This window comes from Bombina bombina, chromosome 6 (assembly GCF_027579735.1).
Source record: "Bombina bombina isolate aBomBom1 chromosome 6, aBomBom1.pri, whole genome shotgun sequence".
Classification (NCBI taxonomy): Eukaryota; Metazoa; Chordata; class Amphibia; order Anura; family Bombinatoridae; genus Bombina; species Bombina bombina.
The window spans coordinates 525,886,888-525,908,135 of NC_069504.1; the positions used below are offsets into that span (position 1 = coordinate 525,886,888).

Consider the following 21,248-nt stretch of genomic DNA (forward strand, 5'->3'; position numbering starts at 1 on the left):
TTCGTTAAACTGATTTGTGGGTGTGGTGAGGGGTGTATTTATAGGCATTTTAAGGTTTGGGAAACTTTGCCCCTCCTGGTAGGAATGTATATCCCATACGTCACTAGCTCATGGACTCTTGTTAATATGAAAGAAATGAATTTATCAGGTAAGTTCTTACATAAATTATGTTTTTTGTGGCCTGGATTCTACCTAACCAGGATATGTTTTTTGGGAGCCAGGAGCTAGTGAGGGTCTGGAATTCTGAGATAAGACCACCATAATTATATTTGTGTAATTCTGATTTGTCTGGGGTTATGTGTATTCCGAGATATTTTAAGTATTAAGTCTGCTGTTTAAGGGGACACAATGTCTTTAAGGCATCCAAGGAATGTTGTGAAAGGCCAATGGGTAAGTATTCCGATTTTGTCATGTTCACCGAGAAGTTAGACACGGTTCCGAATTGTGTTAATTCTGAGATAGCTATTGGTAGGGAGGAAAGGGGGTTGGTGAGAGTCAGAAGAATATCATCCGCAAATATGGCTAGTTTATGACTGCTCTTTTATGTCAACTCCTTTGATTTGCTTGTTTAATGTTATTTTAATGGCTAACGGTTCTAGGGAGAGAATAAAAAGGAGTGGTGAGAGGGGGCAACCCTGTCTAGAACCATTCCGTATTCAGAAAGAGTGCCGTTTATTTTGATTTGAGCCGAAGGGGTAGTATATAAAGCTAAAAAATTTTGAGTGAAGGAATCTGGGAATTGAAAGCGTTGTAAAGTGGCATGCAGATACATCCAATCAAGACGGTCAAAAGCCTTTTCGGCATCGGTGGATAAAAATATAGTTGGGATTTTTTTTTGTGTTACATATTCTAAGAGATTAAGGACCTTGCCCCGTATTATCCTTGGCCTCTCTGTTTGGCACAAAACCGACCTGATCTTGATGAATCAGTGTCGGCAGAATTTGATTTAGTCTCATGGCTAGGATTTTGGCGTAAAATTTTAGATCTATGTTGAGCAGTGAGATTGGCCTGAAATTTGCCGGGGAATTTGGGGGTTTACCTGGTTTAGCCAGGACTGCAATAGAAGCTTGTAACATGTTGTCAGGGAATGGCAGATGTTCTGGTATGGCATTAAAAAGAGATGTTAAATGGGGGATTAAGTGTTTCGCGAAGGTTTTGTAATACAGGCCTGTGAAACCACCTGGTCCTGGTGCCTTACCTTGTTTTAACTGTTTTATCGCCTTTTCAACTTCAGTGGTTTGGATAGGTAATTCTAAACTTTTGGAGTGTTCTGGGGTTAGTTGTGGGATCGGTATACTATCTAAATATTGATTACATGAATGGAGATGAGTTTGGGAGTCTCTATGAGGGAAGAGGTTGTATAGTTTGTGGTAGAATTCTTTGAATTCCTTAGCTATGGATTTGGTATCTTCTAAGTGTTTTCCACGTGAGGACTTTATAGAGTGTATATACGTTTTCTGCTGCTGTTTTTTTAAGGCTCTAGCCAATAGTTTCCCCGGTTTGTTTCCTTACCTGTAAAAGTTTTGTTGCAAATGAAGTAGTTGTCTATGTGATTTAATATGTAAGATGGAGTTTAGTTTTTCCCTATTTTTTGTTAAGTTCTCTAAGATGTCTTTGTTTGCCGGATTAAGTTTGTGTGCATAGTCTAACTTAGCAATTTCTTTAGCTATGGTGTCTACTTCCTCTCTACTTTTCCTGTTAATTTGTGCTTTAGCCTTAATGAACTCTCCTCTTATGGTGCTTTTATGAGCCTCCCATAGAGTGGACACGGTAACGTCTGGTGTATTATTTAAGGAAAAATAACCTTTTATATGTTTAGAAAATAGTTTTGCCGGAGCTGGGTCAAGTAGCAATGAATCATCTAGCCTCAACTGGAAGGTGTCGGCCAGCCTATGGTGCATGTGACTAGGAGGATGACTTGGCATGAGATAGGACCAAGTGGTCCACGAATATGTAATCTAACCTGGAGTAATTGCGATTAGGGTGTGAGAAAAATGTAAAATCTGTTTTTTTGGGGATGAAAATATCTCATGAAGCCCGGGTAATTTTAGTTTTTGCCAGATAGTTTTAAGATTGGGAATTCTAGTTCTTGTGTTAGGGTTTGAACAATCAATTGTGGGGTCTAGTGGGAGGTTTAGATCTCCTGCCATGATGAGGGAACCTTTAGACTCCTTAATGATTGAGTCTGTTATAGAGGTGATAAATTTATCCTGTTGTGAGTTAGGGGCGTAAATGTTTACTAAGGACACCGGTTTGCCATACAATAGGCCTTTTACACATAGAAACCTTCCATCTTTATCTGAGACAATTTGTGTTTTAGTGAAGGGTATACTTTTGTGAATGATGATGCTCACCCCATTGATTTTTTTTTCGAGTTGGTGCTGTGAAAGTGTTGGGGGTAATGTGGAGAGAAATATTTGGGCACGTTTTTGGTTTTAAAATGTGTTTCTTGTAGCATTAATACATGCCCTCCTTTTCTATGAAGGTCTAATATGGCCAATCTCCGTTTTATTAGGGCAGTTGAGACCCTTGGTATTTTGTGTAAAGACCCTAAGGTCTTGAGATGTGTGATTACTCATTTACCTGGAGTAAAGTTGAGAACCTTAATGCAGTTAAGATGCTGCAACATATTCCGTGTTCGTGATGTGAGAACAAAAAATAAAAAATAAAAATAGTTAAAGAACGGAAAAGAAACATACAGTGAAAAACACAATTCTTAGCAAGAACATATTGAACATATAACTAATCTGTAGGAGACAATCTCCTGTCTGAGCGAGAGCAATAAAACAGCTAATAGCTATTAATCTGTAACATTTGAGGACTTATGACTTATATGCTATAAACTTCGTGGTTATAAACAACATAATATAGGAATCTATGAACAGTAATAGTTATACTAATTGCAATGGAAGTAATGCATGTATAACAAGCAACACAATAAACACAAGTGTATAAATTTAAATACCAGTCAGCCAATTATTGTGGAAACAGAACGGGTTAGCTGGAAATCACAGAAAGGAAGGACTTGCCATCATAGGAGCAATCTCTCAAAGAGAGACAAAGCTAGTAGGTCAAGAGAGTTTCAATGATGAGTTAGTTGTCACCCCTCATCTTCTGGTCGAAGGGGTGGAGTGGTGGCCACTTTTCGTGCTTTCTTTTGAGGAACTTGCCTCCATTCCCTTCTCTGTGGCAAAGGCGATGATTTACCTGGTCTTGATTGACCCTCCTGTGGTTGATCCATTTCTTCTACTTGTGGAGGTGGTATATCTAAATCTCTGCAAATGGATGGGATGTCCTTGATGGAGGTGCAATTGAAGCGTTTGCCCCTCCAGAGGATCACTAGGTGGAAAGGGAATCCCCATCTATATGGAATGTTCATTTTTCTCAGCTGGGTTGTACATGGTTTAAGATCTCTCCGCTTTGATAGAGTTCTTTGCGATAAATCCGCAAACATTTGTATCTCTGAGTTTTCATGTTGAATAAGTTGCTGCTCCCTAGCTAGCCTCATCAGCTCTTCTTTGACTTGAAAGTTAGTGATTCTGATAATGACATCTCTTGGTGGTTGACCAGCCTGTGGTTTTGGCCGCAGGGCTCTGAGCTCTGTCTATTTCTATTTTAGTCGGGGTCTCTTCTTTTTTTAAAGCGTTGAAAAGGTCTTGAAGATATTGTTCCAAATCTGAAGGTGGGATGATTTCTGGTATTCCTCTCAACCTTATGCTATGGCGTCTGTTTCGATTATCAGCATCATCTATCTTATCTTCAAGTTCAATGATAGTTTCGCCTTGTGATTGAATTGTGTTTTGCAAGTCTGAAATGGCTTCTGTGTGCAGATCTTGGGTGTTTTCAAGGGATTCCACTCTGTGGCCGATTTCAGAAATGTCCTTTTTAAGGTCAGATATTTAATCTCTAATACATTGTTTGACTTGCGATATCAATGAGGAAAAATCTTTTTTTAGAGGGTATTGAATTCGAGCTGCGTGGATTGTGATATTTTCTGAGACCTGATCACCATCAGAGTCAGAGGAGCTTTGATAGGAGACATGGTCTGGTATTTCAGCTTCAATAGAATGGGGGACTCTTGGTTCCAGAGTTTTAAAGAAGTTGTTGACTGTGTTTGCTGCAGGTTTTAACTGCTTTGTGTTTCTGCTGGTTTTATTTCCCTTCTTTGGAGACATTGCTAGGGTTGGGTGTTTTGAGCAGTCTTCTAAACTTTTTATGCAGCTTTGTGTAGAGAAAACAAGGGAGAGGATTTCCTTCACTCCTATGCAGGTCCTTAGTAGCAAGGATTCTGAAATAACTATTAGGTGAGTGAATCTGCACTTTGATACTGTCTCTAGGTGTTGATAAAAGGGAGTAGAGAAAACTGTCCCAGCATGGATGATTGCTGCCTTATAAAAATGGAATAGGTGATTGCTGCCTTATAAAATGGAAGCTGGGAGATAAGTAACCTCCTTCATATATGTAGGGGTAGTGTCCCTGAATGTTTCCTGATTACACTTTTATTAGGCTGAGTGAAGCTGTGTCAGGTTTAATTTAGCTGAGAGAGCGTCTGAATAATTTATAAATACATTGATGCTCTAAAGCCTTTGTATTACTCCCAGCTCTCTTTCCTGCCTACTACCACCATCACTCCATCAGCTAGGGAGATGGTCCATTGCGCTGATTAGCAAGTGCGCAATAAACTGAGATGCAGGCTGCGGCCTGTTTCTGGACTTACCGTGATCCCTTCTTTTGTGATTGTATCCTTATATATTAATGGAATAAAGGTTTTTTTTGTACTGTTGCTCTGTAGCCAGCTTATATTTTTTTTAGATACAATGATGATCCCTAGGAGATTTAGACTTGTTTCCTCCAGTGGCTCTTTTCTTTCTCTTGTGATTCAAAAGATTAGGCAGGACTTGCATATTTCTCAATTATCGCTTGTTTTTATTGCTCACATTGAAAAAGGCCAGTTTACAGGCCAAAACGCGTTTTTGTGTGATCGGTAATAACTTGTGTCCGTTTTCATAAACATCCCCAGTCCAAAGCCGAGGTTCCTGTGTATCGGCCGGGCATAGTTGGGGGATGCGTCTCTGTAACGGTATAATTATTTAGGGCTATGAATGTGTGTGTGCTATGTCTTTTTGTTTGTTAGTTTCAGACATCTATGTATAGCCACAGTTTTTTTTCCAAATTATCTTTCTTTGAACTTCCTAGTGGTCTTTGGATATTTTAGTTCCAATTATTTTAAGGACTATACACTTAATTTTAACTTTGTCCCAATAAAGTATTAATTTTATAATTGGTAGAAAATTGCGCCCTAATCCCCTATTCTTATTCCTTCTTTTTTTTAATTTTCTTGTCCTTATTCTTATTATTTCCCACTTTATTATTATTTTAAGTAGCTTATTACCAGAATCAACATAAATAGGAGTTGATCCATCTGCTCCTTTAAAAAAGAAAAAAAAAACATATGAGGGGTGCTAGATGATATTAAAACATCAATCTCCTGACAGCACTATTAAACAGGCCTGGGAACATATAAATTAGGCATTGTTTAGGGATTTGGCTATGATTTCTAAAGATAGAAGGGCTTTATTACTTGCTTTTATTTGCTGGGTTTCTTCTACTATAGTGTGCATAAGGGATTAGCTACCAGTTTTCTGAAAGTGTAGTTGTCTGTTCTGTAAAATGTACTTCTGTAGAAAAAGTTCTTCATCCAGGTGTTTTGTTTTTGTTTAATGCATGAGTAGACTCTATCCAGTCCCCAAAGATTCCATTGCTCCATGTTTTTTTTGTAATTCAGTCTATAGAATCTTCAGGTTTTATATCATCACCCATTTGAACCTGTGGAATTGTCTTTTAAGTTACTGGTTTTCAAAGTGGCCTTATCCACAGCCAAGAGAGGGTCACATTTTGGAGAACTAATTAGCTTTTTCAGATTTATGTTATTTGGAAGCTACTGTTAGGGTCGAAGCTAATTATGTTATATATGTGGCTTCTTTGTATGCCAGACATAACTCAGTTTCAATCAAGCATTTGAAGGTAGACATATGGTTCTTTTTGTATGATTTCAATGTTTTAGCAAACCATGTTTTTGCTAGCAGCACTCATAAAGAAAGTTCTTGCAGACCTCTCTACAATAAATTAATTTCTTTATCTTCTAAGTGGAAGTGTATGAAGTCTTATTATGGCTTCTTACCAGTTCAATGTCCGGTACATTTTCTGTCTTCCTTTCTTTATAAATATAAATCTGTCCTATTTTTTTTTTTAACTGAGGCTATGGTTAAAGAAGTCGGAGTTTGCAGATTGCTCTTTCTACTCCAAGTGCCCATGTTACTACTTCCCTAAATCTAGTGTACTACCTGTATAAAGAAAGTAACTTATTTTCTCATCAATGTTAATGGGAAATATTTCATATATTTTATTATTTTTCTTTCTTTTTTTAAATTTATTTTTATATAGAGGGAGCCTTTGATGCGAGCTCGAAGTGAGGAGATGGGACGGACTGTACCTGGGATGCCTGAAGGTTGGGTCAAGGTAATAATCATTTAACAATGACAAAGATACAAATCTAAAATCAAGATTTGCAATTTTTTTTGCTCCTGAAGGAAAATAAGTAATTTTACTGCTCACTTCAATGGGTAATATACTAAGATAGTTTGTTCTGATGAGTCAGTCATTAACCTCTATATTAAGCTCTGAAAGTGAATGTAAATTTTCCTGCAGTCACCTCTATTTTTAGTAAAACATTGCTAAGCACATTACCATATACAAATATTGGTACATATGTGATTCAGGATTTCCCCATTGTCATCAAAGTCACCAAGGAGCTAACATATAGTACTGGGGTCAAAATTCAAAAGCTATTGTCGTCTAACTTACCCTAAAACCTGAATATTAAACTACTTGAAAAGTGGGAGAATATACTTTCTTCCTTTATCAATTTAGGTTTGTGCGTAATAACTCATAAATCACTGATTGAATAAAACGGTCTAATAATCTTAAGAATTAACATATGAATTAGCCCAAAATCTACTAAAGCAGGAAATCATTAATATACATTGACTAGATGAAAAAAAATGTAGTATTATATATTTCTTCAGCTGCTGAATGTTCACATGACCTTACTCTTTCCTTATGTATCTTCCTATCTAGTTTCTTGATGCTGTTACTGGCACCTATCGTTATTATCATTCACCAACACACACGGTTCACATGTATCCACCTGAGATGGCTCCTTCATCCACGCCAGTACATAAAGTCAAGCCACAGGTTAAAACCGATACTGATCAGGATCAAACAAAGTTAAAGCGTTCTTACTCTTCGCCGGATCTAACACAAGCAATTAAGGATGAGGAGAAAAAGAAAACAATACCGCTAATTAATCGTGAAAATAAGTAAGTGTTCCCCTAACATTACATGATAGATAGATGGATAGATATAATATGTGTGTGTATGTATCTATGTGTATATATATATATATATATATATATATATATATATATATATATATATATATAATACATGCACACATACACACATATATATATAGTTCAGAATTATTAAGAAAAAAGAGAAAAATACACAGTAGAACTGTATGAGATACTGTGAAAAAGGTGGGGGATTGCAGCGCTCTTTCAAAAAATTCCCACTTAATCTAAAATGTAGATATGCGGCTGGAGGATTTTGTCAGACCAAAGAAACATGCACACATGGGCTAGGTCAAATGCAATTGGTTTATTACAAAGTTAAAACAGCAAAGATTAAGGCATAAAGCATAATGTCAAACCAGTATACGCAAGGTATTACCACTTTAGTGGGCATTAACTATTGAACAAAAAATGCTAAACTTACATATGGACAGTGCAAAATTAGCAACAAATTGAGGGAAGCTATCCCAGAAAAGTGTGAAAATGGCTCAGTATGTAATAGTGCTTAGACACACTGTTGCGATACACAAAGAACCTGTTACATAATAAATATATATATATATATATATATATATTTTTTTTTTATTTTTTTATGGACTTTAACTCCATTAATCAATACTAACCAAGTTTTGATTTTAGATCCCCTTTTTTTTTTTTTTTGCTTACAAAGTTTAACTTTATTGGTATTATCAGGTCCTCCAATAAAAAGTAATGTTTGCTTGTTTAGTCCACAAATGAAATATAATTTTATCTCAAAATTATAAATTATTCCACATTCTTATTGAATGGGAATGTCCAAAAGTAAGAATGTATGTATTATATATATTGTGTATCAATCATAAAAAAAAAAAAAAATTAAAAATCCACATCCTTTTTATAATATTGCTTATATGTTCTGTCTCTTACAGGCCAATGACTCTATCTAAAACGGAAATTACAAAGTTGTCTGCATCAAAGATCCGCAGTCTAAATCCTGTGTTTGGTGGTGTAGGTCCTGCTCTCACAGGACTGAGGAACCTAGGGAATACATGTTATATGAATTCTATTTTACAGTGTCTTTGCAACACACCACACTTGGCAGAGTACTTCCATAAAAATACTTATCAAGCAGATATAAACAGGTAATTGTTAATTATGACATGAAATTATTTTGTTTTGTTCTTTACTTTCTTATTTTTTTTTTTATATGTTTTTATTGAGGTTTCAAGAGAGAGATTACAGACAATCATAGGAAAAAATATGATAAAGACATACCAGAAAATAACATTCAATGCAAAATATTGTCCACTATTCCGGGACAGATGACAGTGTCTGTAATGTGCATAAAACAAACCTAAATTAAACCTCGTTTTTACCTTGTAGAATTTCCCCATTGGAGAGAAGGCCACTCTTGGGCCTATATATTTTCTTGTTATATTTAGGAGGGGGGCTAGTAAATCTTAGAGGCCACACTTAGGCCATGATGACAAAACAACATTCTATACCTTTTAGTAAAAAAGTACCATAACTTGCAGAGCTAACAGTATTATATAAAGGTCAGATCATACAGGACACTTCAACAGAACATAGAGTGAAGTTATATAAACATAGAATCTATGGAGCATGTAAATCACTAGATAGCTAGCATTGTATAATGTAAAGTCCCTAGTATTTAACTATTTATGTCTTATTGCATGGGTAGTGAAGTACCAATGCTTAAAAATATACAGAGGGGAATTGATGTAAAAGGAATATAGGAGCGTTAGCTCTGTATTACCCTTTGGCGCAGTTTTGTATCAAAGGGTGCGGGCAACCTTGTGACACCACTAGACTCACATATAAAACTAACTCAGGCAAGTTAAGGGTGAACATTTGATACTGGGTCACTGATCGCTAATTGCTGAGGATTCCGTCTCTGATAGTGTAAGAACATAAACATAAAGATATAAACATATTGTCCCTTCTAGACAGCGCAAAACGTTGTTCCAGAAAGGCTAACTACAATAGATAAAGGCCTGCTGCAATTTCTTGCCTGGCCTATGAATACACTGTAGGGTAGGTTGCCTACATAGTGCCCATCCAGCTGAGTATGGACAATAATTTTATATTAATAGGGGTTATGTCTGATGGGTAGATAGACTGACTTGAAATATATAAAAGACATCAGTTCAGGAGGCCAATTAAAAGTTATAGGAATGTAGCTCTAGGTATTTAGATAGGCCAAAGTGGACATAACAAAAATCTATAATGCCAATAAACGGTATATAGCTAGATTTGGAGCCATTTGTCAATTTATAACCAAGTTGGGACGTATGGAGTGTGGAAAAAATACTTATGAATCTTCTAGAGTCTAAAAAGAGGGCCTTATTAAATAAGAAAGGCTTAAAGGGACATTAAACACTCTTTGAGATGGTAATATAAAATGATAAATTGTATATATGAAACAACTCTGCAATATACTTTCATTATTTATTTTGTCATCTTTGCCTGTAATTCCATTCTGAAATTGTGAGCTTTTCAGTTCCTGTTAGAAATGGAAGTGCAGAACACTGTTAAATCCAGCACAACCATTGGCTGCACACTCTAGTGACCTATTTATAACTGTCCCTTATTGGCCACAGCAGAGAAGGTAACACAAGTTACAACATGGCAGCTCCCAGTGTTTTATAGACACTAAAACGTTACTTATTTTGTCACTTTTTAAACAACTAATGAAACTTTAAAAAATACATCTACATGTTACTCATGGACTAATCTTTTCTTTGAATGCATCATTCTATGTAGCATGTATTTAGTGTTTAATGTCCCTTTAAGTAATGTTAGAGGTGTGTATTCCATATTGTGTGAGAATTGCTACTACAGAATGTGAAAAGACCATATGCGGTTCATACATAAGGGCCATATGCGGTTCATACATAAATGTTTCATCTGATCCCCTGTTTGTGTCTTAAAGTCAGGGTGTTAGCAAGGGTGCCCCAAACACCCTCCACCACCCACCGAACAGACCTTGTCCAGAGCTGCTTCCTCTCTCATACGGTTACCCCCAGTCGAAGGTACTCTGGTGGCTCAGAGAACAGCTTCAATTTGTCTCCAAAGCCCTGCACGTGGGGGAGCACCTCTAGCTCTGGAAAGATGCCTAGTTCATCAGACAGTATTTCGCTCACCAGCTCTCCCATGATCAGCCGCTTCAGAGGAGCTCAGTGGCACCCCTCTCAGTCCAGGCATCTTGTCAGAATATATGCTTGCTGCAAGAGAGGCACTTTCCAGTTCACCCGCATGGCGGTTGAGTGTTGTCTCAGGAGGGGCCCGCACTTGGGGTGAGGGCTCTGTTAGATCTGAGGTGCTTACATGGGTCCCAGCCTCTTCCTGCACCTCTCCGGGCACTACCCCAGCCAGGGCACGCCGGTGTCCAGCTTGTGTTGCCAGCGCACACAGACTGTTCTATTCAGCGGACCATGCTTGTAATATGCTCTCGTAATAGTCATCAAGTAAGTGGATCACTTCCTCGAGTAGCAAATTAGCATTGTGCTCCGTCTGTTCTGTTGAGAGTGTGTTTGTGTAGCTTGAACGTCGTTCGATCTTCCCTTTTCTATATCCCTTAATACAAGTATGGCACTGTATTGCTCCAGTTGGTGTAGATTGTGAAGGGAAGATTATCATCTGGCAGTCCAACTGTGACTACTTAACCCGGATAACCGGGGGGTGGCGAGACCTTGTATTGAGGCTACCGCCTAAGGACTCGACGGTCCGGTTTAGCACTTCAGGGTCATAGGGTCTACAAATCTGGTATCAATCGGTTCAGCATAGTGTAATACACATGTAGATGTCCTGGTTTTCCAGAGATGCAGCATAAATCTGTTCAAAATCGGCAGATTGTCCAGATCTCACCCGGAGCTACTGATATGACGTCCTATCATGGACGCTGCCCAGACATGCCCCCCTACTTTCTTATTTTTGCTTAAAGGCACAGTCTAGGCCAAAATAAACTTTCATGATTCAGATAGAGCATGTAATTTTAAACAATTTTCCAATTTATTTTTATCACAAATTTTGCTTTGTTCTTTTGGTATTCTTAGTTGAAAGCTTAACCTAGGAGGTTCATATGCTAATCTCTTAGAACTTGAAGGCCACCTCTTTTCAGAATGCATTTTAACAGTTTTTCACCTCTAGAGGGTGTTAGTTCATGTATTTCATATAGATAACACTGCTCATGCACGTGAAGTTTTCTGGGAGCAGGCACTGATTGGCTAAACTGCAAGTCTGTCAAAAGAACTGAAATAAAGGGGCAGTTTTCAGAGGCTTAGATACAAGATATTCACAGAGGTTAAAAGTATATTAATATAACTGTGTTAATTATGCAAAACTGGGGAATGGGTAATAAAGGGATTATCTATCTTTTAAAACAATAACATTTCTGATGTAGACTGTCCCTTTAAGTTAATACATTTCCCCTGCAATAAAACTGTTTAATATATTTTTGCTTTGCTTTTTGTTATATGAAAAATCTGAAAATGTATTAATCCCTCAGATAATGATGATAAATTAGCTATGGAGCTATGGCCCTCATTTATAAGAGGGGTCTCATACCTTACTATTAAAATTAGAGGGGGAGATATGTGCTCTGTAATAGCCCCTCTGACCCACCACTAGAAATGACCTAGAGTAAAAGATGATTACTGATTTTAAGGGTGATCAGCTTCATCTTTGGTATATTCAAATGAAGGGCAACTTATCCCTCTAGCACAAACAGGGGAATTAGTTGCTCTGTTAGAGCCCCCCTCCACCTCGGTGTAAACAGCGCTTTAAGTGGTGCTGCAGGTTATGGCTATTTTTACAATGATTACCAGTGACCCCTTATTTAAAGGAAAGACACTTGTCCCTTTAAATATTCTGTGGTCTAAGATACAGCCATTAAAAACTGGAAAATTTGAAATGTATTGGTTAAATCTGAAAAAAGACTCAATGTGCATTGGTAGAAAGCATAGCCACTTCGCATTGACAGGGAGTACAAAACTGATACAGCTGTATTCATTTAAATTTAAAAGGATATTGAACAGTGCTCCTTAAAGGGACAGTCAACACCAGAATTTTTGTTGTTTTAAAAGATAGATAATCCCTTAATTACCAATTCCCCAGTTTTGCATAACCAACACAGTTATAATTATACATGTTTTACCTCTGTAATAACCTTGTATCTAAGCCTCAGCAGACTGCCCCCTTATTTCAGTTCTTTTGACAGACTTGCATTTTAGCCAATCAGAGCTGTCTCCATGGTAAATTCACTTGCATGAGCTCAATGTTATCTATATGAAACACGTGAACTACTGCCCTCTAGTGGTGAAAAACTATCAAAATACATTTAGATTAAAGGCCTTCAAGGTCTAAGAAATTAGCATATGAACCTCCTAGGTTTAGCTTTCAACTAAGAATACGAAGAGAACAAAGCAAAATTGATGATAAAAGTAAATTGGAAAGTTATTTAAAATTAAATTTCTTATTTGAAACCTGAAAGTTTTTTTTTTTTTTGACTTGACTGTCCCTTTAAGTAAAACTAAATATATGTTAAATGGAAGTAAAAATAAAAAGAAACAGTGTGTGAAAAACAGCTAACAACTTACTTGTTTTCTTGCTAAATGAGCACTTGTACCCACTGCCGAAGCTAGATAAGAGAGCCACCAATACAGAACTTAGGTTATATGGTTACATGATTTTTGAAGCAAAAGTCCTATACTGAACATGGACAATAAACTAATTGTAGCAAGCCAATAGGTCTCCTAGCAACACTTCGAAGGAAAAACTGCTCATTTGCCTTCCTGCAGTGGCTCCAGCCTCCGTGTAGGACTGTGACAGGAACTAATGGACATTGCACAAAGTTAAAAGTAATAAAAGGTAAAATCCTTTTAAAGTGTTGAATAATACATATTGGGCTAGATTACAAGAGGAGTGGCTGGTTAATGCTACTGCAAGCTTGGTGTAGCATTGTGCGCTCGTAAAATAAATATATAAAGCAAAATAAATTTATAAATATATAAAGCAAAGTCCTGTGTAGGAGTGCACACCATATATTTAGTAGCAGCTGCCAGGGTGCAATGTCAAAACAGTATGTACTATGCAAAAAAGGCAGCACTCACTGGTCATTTGTAAGTAAAATTTAGCTTTTAATAAACAAAAAGTTAAAATCTTGGGAAAAACATGACGTTTCGATGCCTAACTGGCATCTTTTTCAAATGTCCCAAAAGGTAAATCAAAAGTGGTCACACCAGCTATGTGGTGTTCCCCATGAGAGCATAAAACTACTGGCTGAATGTGTTATATTTATACAAGTCATAGTTGACATTGAGGCTGTGTTCAGCTGTGGATAATCACTTGCAAATCTGATCAGCTGGTTCCGTTCCCACCCACAAGCTTTATACTTCATTGTGCTGTTAGTTGAGCAACTGCATGGCTAATTTGCATATGTGGGAGTGATCTGCACCGGAGTAGTGTCCAATGATCTTGCAATGTTTTCAGGTGTCATCATACACGCCCACTTGTCTCTGCTGTGAGCGAAACTTCCCCAAACAAAAGGATATTAGCCTGTGACTTATGAACTGCTTCTGGCGTAACAATGCCGTATGTTTCACACAGGTTGGTGAGGGGTCACCTTTGTCAATCAACGTAGAAGCTGCATGTTCACCTTGGCACATGGTGTACTGAACATTGTACTGGGATGTAATACACATTCAGTTGTAGTGAGGAGATCAAATGTCCCACCTATAGCGGGTACACCCTCGCATTTATTCATAAAGCAACAGCTAATGCAGGAATATCAGGAAATATCGATGGGGTGTAATACACATTCGATCTATTCAAATCAGACAACACAAATGCCCCACTTGTAGCGGGTACATCCCCATTGGTTAATATGAAGCTCCCATGCAAGATTAGCAGAAAATGCTTGATAGAGCACACAATCCAGCAACATGTGGGGGGTGGTGATGTTAAATAAATGACAACTAATAACACATTAGCCAAGTAGCAAAGGAAGAGAAAAAATGTAGAGAAGAAAAAATGAAGAAAAAATTAAAAAAGTTAAAAACATAGTAGAAGCTGGAGCAATAAGCAAATTCAAAAAGTGTCCATTTTGTAATCCAATGATAGAAACATTTAATGCATTTGTATTCATACATTAGTGGATCATTTTTATCCAATGAACGGCCCAAAGTCCAATTTAATTTTTAATCCTTTAGGAGAGACGGTGTCCAACATGTAGATCCATCTGGACTCTAGTCTAAGTAACATATTGTTGCAGTCTCCCCCCCTTTTTGGAATAGGTAGAGGATCAATAATCGTGCAGCGTAGACTGGAGATGCTATGTTTCTGTGTAGCAAAGTGTCGGGCAACTGGGAGATCAGATGTTCCATTCTTCAGTGCCTCCCTAATTGAGCATCTGTGATTCGCCATTCTATCTTTGAAAGGGGTGGTCGTTTTCCCCACATAGACCAGAGAACAGGGGCAAATTAGGATATATATGACATATGAGCTGTTACAATTCAGCCGGTAACGAATGGTATATCTTTTATTCTTGTGTGGATGTTGAAAAAAATCTCCAACTTGCATGGAATTACAGTTAACACAATCACCGCATTTGTAGCAACCACTTTTTCGAGATTTTAACCACGTATCACCTTGATGGGAACTTTTGGGATCATTTTTTACCAGTAGGTCCCTGATACTCCTCGCCCGTCTGTAAACTACTCTTGGAGTGTTAGTTTTCCAGGATGCCAGGCTCCTGTCGGTCTCAAGTAAGTCCCATCTATTGTGAATGGAATCCCTTATGGTCTCATATGATGGAGAGAATGTGGTAATGAAGTTTAACTTTTCTTCAGTCGTGTTTTTTCTTTCTTTATGTTTTAGGAGTGAATCTTGGTTACACCTGTGGAGTTTCTGTCTCACCATATTAATATCCTTAATGTCATATAGCCTTTCCTCCAATTTCTTACACATAGCATGCAATTGTTCACTGCAGATTTCTGTTTCGGAATTATTCCTGATTACTCGCGTGAGTTGAGAGGAGATAATGCTTAACTTTTGGTGTCGTGGGTGATATCTAGAAGCCAGCAGCAGCGAGTTTCTGTCAGTGCTCTTAGTGTATAAAGATGTACCAAATCTAATGTGTTGTTCAGTTCTGACTTTAAAAATATTTAAATCCAAAAAGTGTATTTGTTCATGATCACATTCCATTTTGAACCTAATAGGGCCTTTGATCTGATTCAGATGTTCTACCCATAGTATCAAGTCCTGTTCACTGCCACGCCAAATCAAAAACAAGTCATCTATGTATCTAGTGTACATCAGGATGTTGGGATGTGTGTAGGGTTGCATAATATGATGCTCATACCAGAGCATAAACATATTGGCATAGACAGGGGCCATGTTCGAGCCCATGGCTGTCCCTGCTATCTGCAAATAAAAATTACTTTCAAAAGAGAAATAATTTTTAGTTAAGCAATGTTCCATAAGTTCCAAAAGGACCCCTATAGTCTGGGTTCCCCGTGGCCATGGATCTAACAGCCTCCAAGCCATCCAAGTGGGGGATGACAGTATAGAGGCTGTCAACATCCATGGTCACGAGGATATCCCCATCAGTCAATAAATGAAAAGTTTGTAGTTTACGTATCATCGCAGATGAATCTTGTAAATATGATCTCGAATTAGTAACTAGGGGTTGAAGGTGATGGTCAATATACTTCGCTAAGTACATTGACCATCACCTTCAACCCCTAGTTTTTCTTCTCTACATTTTTTCTCTTCCTTTGCTACTTGGCTAATGTGTTATTAGTTGTCATTTATTTAACATCACCACCCCCCACATGTTGCTGGATTGTGTGCTCTATTAAGCATTTTCTGCTAATCTTGCATGGGAGCTTCATATTAACCAATGGGGATGTACCCGCTACAAGTGGGGCATTTGTGTTGTCTGATTTGAATAGATCGAATGTGTATTACACCCCATCGATATTTCCTGATATTCCTGCATTAGCTGTTGCTTTATGAATAAATGCGAGGGTGTACCTGCTATAGGTGGGACATTTGATCTCCTCACTACAACTGAATGTGTATTACATCCCAGTACAATGTTCAGTACACCATGTGCCAAGGTGAACATGCAGCTTCTACGTTGATTGACAAAGGTGACCCCTCACCAACCTGTGTGAAACATACGGCATCGTTGTGCCAGAAGCAGTTCATAAGTCACAGGCTAATATCCCTTTGTTTGGGGAAGTTTCGCTCACAAAGACAAGTGGGCGTGTATGATGACACCTGAAAACATCGCAAGATTATTAGACACTACTCCGGGGCAGGTCACTCCCACATATGCAAATTAGCCATGCAGTTGCTCAACTAACAGCACAATGAAGTATAAAGCTTGTGGGTGGGAACGGAACCAGCTGATCAGATTTGCAAGTGATTATCCACAGCTGAACACAGCCTCGATGTCAGCTATGACTTGTATAAATATAACACATTCAGCCAGTAGTTTTATGCTCTCATGGGGAACACCACATAGCTGGTGTGACCACTTTAGATTTACCTTTTGGGACATTTGAAAAAGATGCCAGTTAGGCATCGAAACGTCATGTTTTTCCCAAGATTTTAACGTTTTGTATTATTAAAAGCTAAATTTTACTTACAAATGACCAGTGAGTGCTGCCTTTTTTGCATAGTGTGTGTATATATATATATATATATATCTCAAAATGAGTAATTTTCTGATATAACTGGAAAAAAATAATGTGAAAAGTTATTATTCTAAAAATTAAATCTTTATGTAGAAAATCCTGATTTAAATAGATTTAATTTAAATCAAATCCACCCTGTACACAAATATGAAATTCAACATGTTTTAGATGTTGGTCTCTCATATGCATGACAGGCTTTTTTCAGTGTCCCTTTTAGATAACTCTCATTGAAATAAAGCAAATAACTCTTGAATTTTATTCATTTTGCTCACAGATCAACTCTTTGCTTCGCAGCTATAATTTTTTTCTCATTAGTGAAAACCAATTTTTTTTTTTTTTTTTTTTTTACAGGGCAAACCTTTTAGGTCATAAGGGGGAAGTGGCTGAGGAATTTGGCAGCATCATGAAAGCACTGTGGACAGGTCAATACAAATTTATAAGTCCTAAGGACTTTAAAGTGACAATTGGAAAAATAAATGACCAGTTTGCTGGATACAGCCAGCATGACTCACAGGAATTGCTGCTATTTGTTATGGATGGATTGCATGAAGATCTCAATAAGGTAATGCTTTTCTAATGCATTCATCTGTTTATGGCAATAAAGACCGCTTCAGTCTAAGCGCATAGAGAGAGAATATCTCACTGGTCAGGTTTTAATCTTGTTTAGCAGTTCTCAGCTGACTGGAGAAGATGTACAATGTTGTTGACTTAATAGTGAGGTTGAACGTTGTAAAATTAGATCATTTTGGATTTTGTCAGTGTGCAAGGGGGGGGGGGCATGTTGTATATATTAGAGTAAGTTGTAAGTGAACAGCAAACAATATGTAAAGGTGGGGTTTTTAAATGTGGGCCCGGGGAAGGATACGTGAAATATGTGTATATATTATAGATGGAAAGGAGAGATGTTTGTGCACAGGAAAGATAGATGATTAGCACAAATCTGTCCACCTGTCTGCATGACTTGACTGCATGTAGAAACATTCTAAGATTTATTTTTTCTTTTCATTTGATGTACCCTTCGATGACCTAATAGAGAGTAAGTAAGCAAAGTATTTGTTTGTGTTGCCGTTTCTAATTTTCATAATCTGGATGTTTGATTTTATGTGTTTGTGTATTGTAGCAAATAACAAATCGGATAATTTTATTTTTTTTCATATATTTGTAGAAAATAAATGAGTTGGAAACTGCATACTTGTTGCTGAATGCATCTTATTATGCACTTTGTAGGCATTTATTTTTTCCTTTACCAATTTAAGTGAAAAAAGCAAAGGATTATTTATTAATTTTCTTTTACAAGATATGATGAGTCCACGGATTTCATCCTTATGGGATTACGCCTCCTGTTTAGCAGGAAGTTGCAAAGAGCACCACAGCAGAGCTGTATATATAGCTCCTCCCTTCCCTCCCACTCCAGTCATTCTCTTTGCCTGTGTTAGTGATAGGAAGAGGTAAAGTGAGGTGTTAGTTTAGATTCTTCAATCAAGAAGGTTTTTATTTTCAAATGGTGCCAGCGAGTACTATTTTTCTCAGGGAGAAATCGTCAGTCACTTCATCTTAAGAGGAGTAGAGACATCTTATTTTTCTGCCGTGATGTTGATGATCTTAGCAAACATTTCCTAAGATCCTGCTGGTTTCCACAGAGCAGTTGAAGGTAGTGTAAAAGAAATATCTTCAGTGTGGAGAACCGTGTGATGCTGCAAGCAGCATTGAGGTATGTTCAGTCATTTGTTTTTGGGGAGACTTGATGCATCAGAACAGGCTGACATTATTCCCTATCTGGGGAGGGGTAATCAGTATGCACTATATGTATGGAAATGGTGTACCTGGAATGCCCTTTATATTGATTGCTAAATATCTTTAAGGTATATTCAGTGTGGGCTAGAAGCTGGGAGATGCGGTTTGCTGGCTAAGGGCTGTCATTGTCATTTCATTATAACTGGCCTGAGGGAGTGCAGTTTTTTTTTAATGAAGTTACACTTGGTAATTGAGGTGTATGTAAGAGGGGCACATGGCGTTTATACTTTATTTGGGAACCGACATGTTTGTTTTTCTTTGCTACCCATGCGGGTCTCAGTAAGGCTAGAGTTACGCCCACGGTGGGCGGGGCCTAATTTTGCGCACTCAGCCACGCAGTATCATCCGGGTCGGATAGACAGCAAGGTCCTGGGCTCTGGTGGGGCCTAAGTTGTTTTGTCAAACGAAGAGACTTAAGGAGCTACTCAAGCAGAATCAGTGTGTTTTGGGGGCAGGTAGGCGCCTCAGCGGTGCTGTGGCGAAGTGCAGGGGCCTGATTTAATAAAAAGTTGTTATAACTGGTAAATTCGATATAATTTGATATATAACATATCTAAGCAAAGTGGTGCAATATTGTTAAGCTATTTTGGGCACTTAAGGACAGTTTTTATTGCTGTAAACGTTGTTTCTGAGATAACAGAAAAATTGTTGCGCTTTTATTATTTAAAGGCGCAGTACAATTTTCGGTTCAAAAATTTTGTCTATGTAATTTGACTTCAGAACTCAATATTTCAAATTAGGAACGACTGCTATTGCTAGTCTGTTTAACATGTCTGAACTTGAGGAAACTACTTGTTCTATGTGTTTAGATGCCATTGTGGAACCCCCTCTTACTTTTTGTCCCTCCATGTACTGAAAGGGCCTTCCAATGTAAAGAGCAGATTTTATTTAAGGAAAGCGTGTCTAAGGATGATTCTCAGTCTGAGGAGAATCAGGGTATGCCGCTACTTTCTCCCCAGGCGTCACTACCTTTAACGCCCACCCAAGCGACGCCGGGTTCTTCAACCGCGTCTACTTCATTTACTCGGCAGCATATGGCTGCAGTTATGTCATCTACCCTTACAGAGCTTTTATCTAAGTTGCCAGTCTCACAGGGCAAACACAGCAGGACAGAAGTCAATTTGAATACTGAGACATCTGATGCTTTGTTTGCTATTTCCGATGTACCCTCACAGGGATCTGAATTGGGGGTCAGGGATCTTCTGTCTGAGGGGGAGCTTTCTGATTCGGGAAGTGTGTTACCTCAGACGGACTCGGACGTCATGTTCTTTAAATTTAAGCTTGAACACCTCCGCCTGTTACTTCGGGAGGTTTTAGCGACTCTGGATGACTGTGACGCTATCGTGGTACCACCAGAGACATTGTGTAAGATGGACAAATACTTAGAGGTGCCTGCTTACTCTGTTTTTCTGGTTCCTAAGAGAATCTCGGAAATTATTACTCGGGAATGGGAAAGACCGGGTATCCCGTTCTCACCTTCTCCTAATTTTAAGAAAATGTATCCCATATCTGACACTGTTCGGGACTCTTGGCAAACAGTCCCTAAGGTGGAGGAAGCGGTGGAGGAAGCTATATCTACCCTGGCTAAGCGTACAACTATTCCTATTGAGGACAGTTGTGCTTTCAAAGACCCTATGGATAAGAAATTGGAGGGTCTTCTAAAGTTATTTATTCATCAGGGTTTCCTTTTACAACCGACGGCCTGCATTGTACCAGTTACCACTGCGGCGGCCTTCTGGTTTGATGCCTTAGAAGAGTCTCTTAAGACTGAGACTCCTTTAGAGGATATTTTGGATAGAATTAAGGCTCTTAAGCTGGCTAATTCTTTTATTACAGATGCCGCCTTTCAGATTGCCAAATTGGCGGCTAAGAATGCCGGCTTTGCCATTTTAGCGCGTAGAGCGTTATGGTTAAAATCTTGGCCTGCTGATGTGTCATCTAAGTCAAAGATTTTGGCTATTCCTTTCAAAGGAAAAACCCTATTCGGGCCTGACTTGAAAGAAATCATTTCTGACATTACGGGAGGTAAGAGTCATCTCCTACCTCAGGATAGAACAGCTAAACTGAGGGGTAAACAAAATAATTTTCGTTCCTTTCGGAACCTTAAAGGATTCCCATCTTCTTCCGCTAAACAGGAAGGGAATTTTGCTCAAGCCAAGTCCGTCTGGAGACCCAACCAGGCTTGGAACAAGGGTAAACAACCCAAGAAGCCCGCTGCTGCTACCAAGACAGCATGAAGGGGCGGCCCCCGATCCGGGACCGGATCTAGTAGGGGGCAGACTATCTCTCTTTGCCCAGGCTTGGGTAAGAGATGTTCAGGACCCCTGGACACTGGTAATCC

General features: G+C 38.3%; 1 protein-coding gene across 1 annotated transcript in view; it reads left to right on the top strand.

Moving 5' to 3' along the window:
* The window catches only part of USP8 (ubiquitin specific peptidase 8), a 140,322-nt gene that overhangs the window by 80,790 nt on the left and 38,284 nt on the right, over positions 1 to 21,248 (top strand). The window contains 4 exon segments of the mRNA XM_053719328.1: positions 6,445 to 6,519; positions 7,138 to 7,379; positions 8,321 to 8,533; positions 17,465 to 17,675. Of these exon segments, the coding sequence (XP_053575303.1) occupies positions 6,445 to 6,519; positions 7,138 to 7,379; positions 8,321 to 8,533; positions 17,465 to 17,675 (741 nt within the window).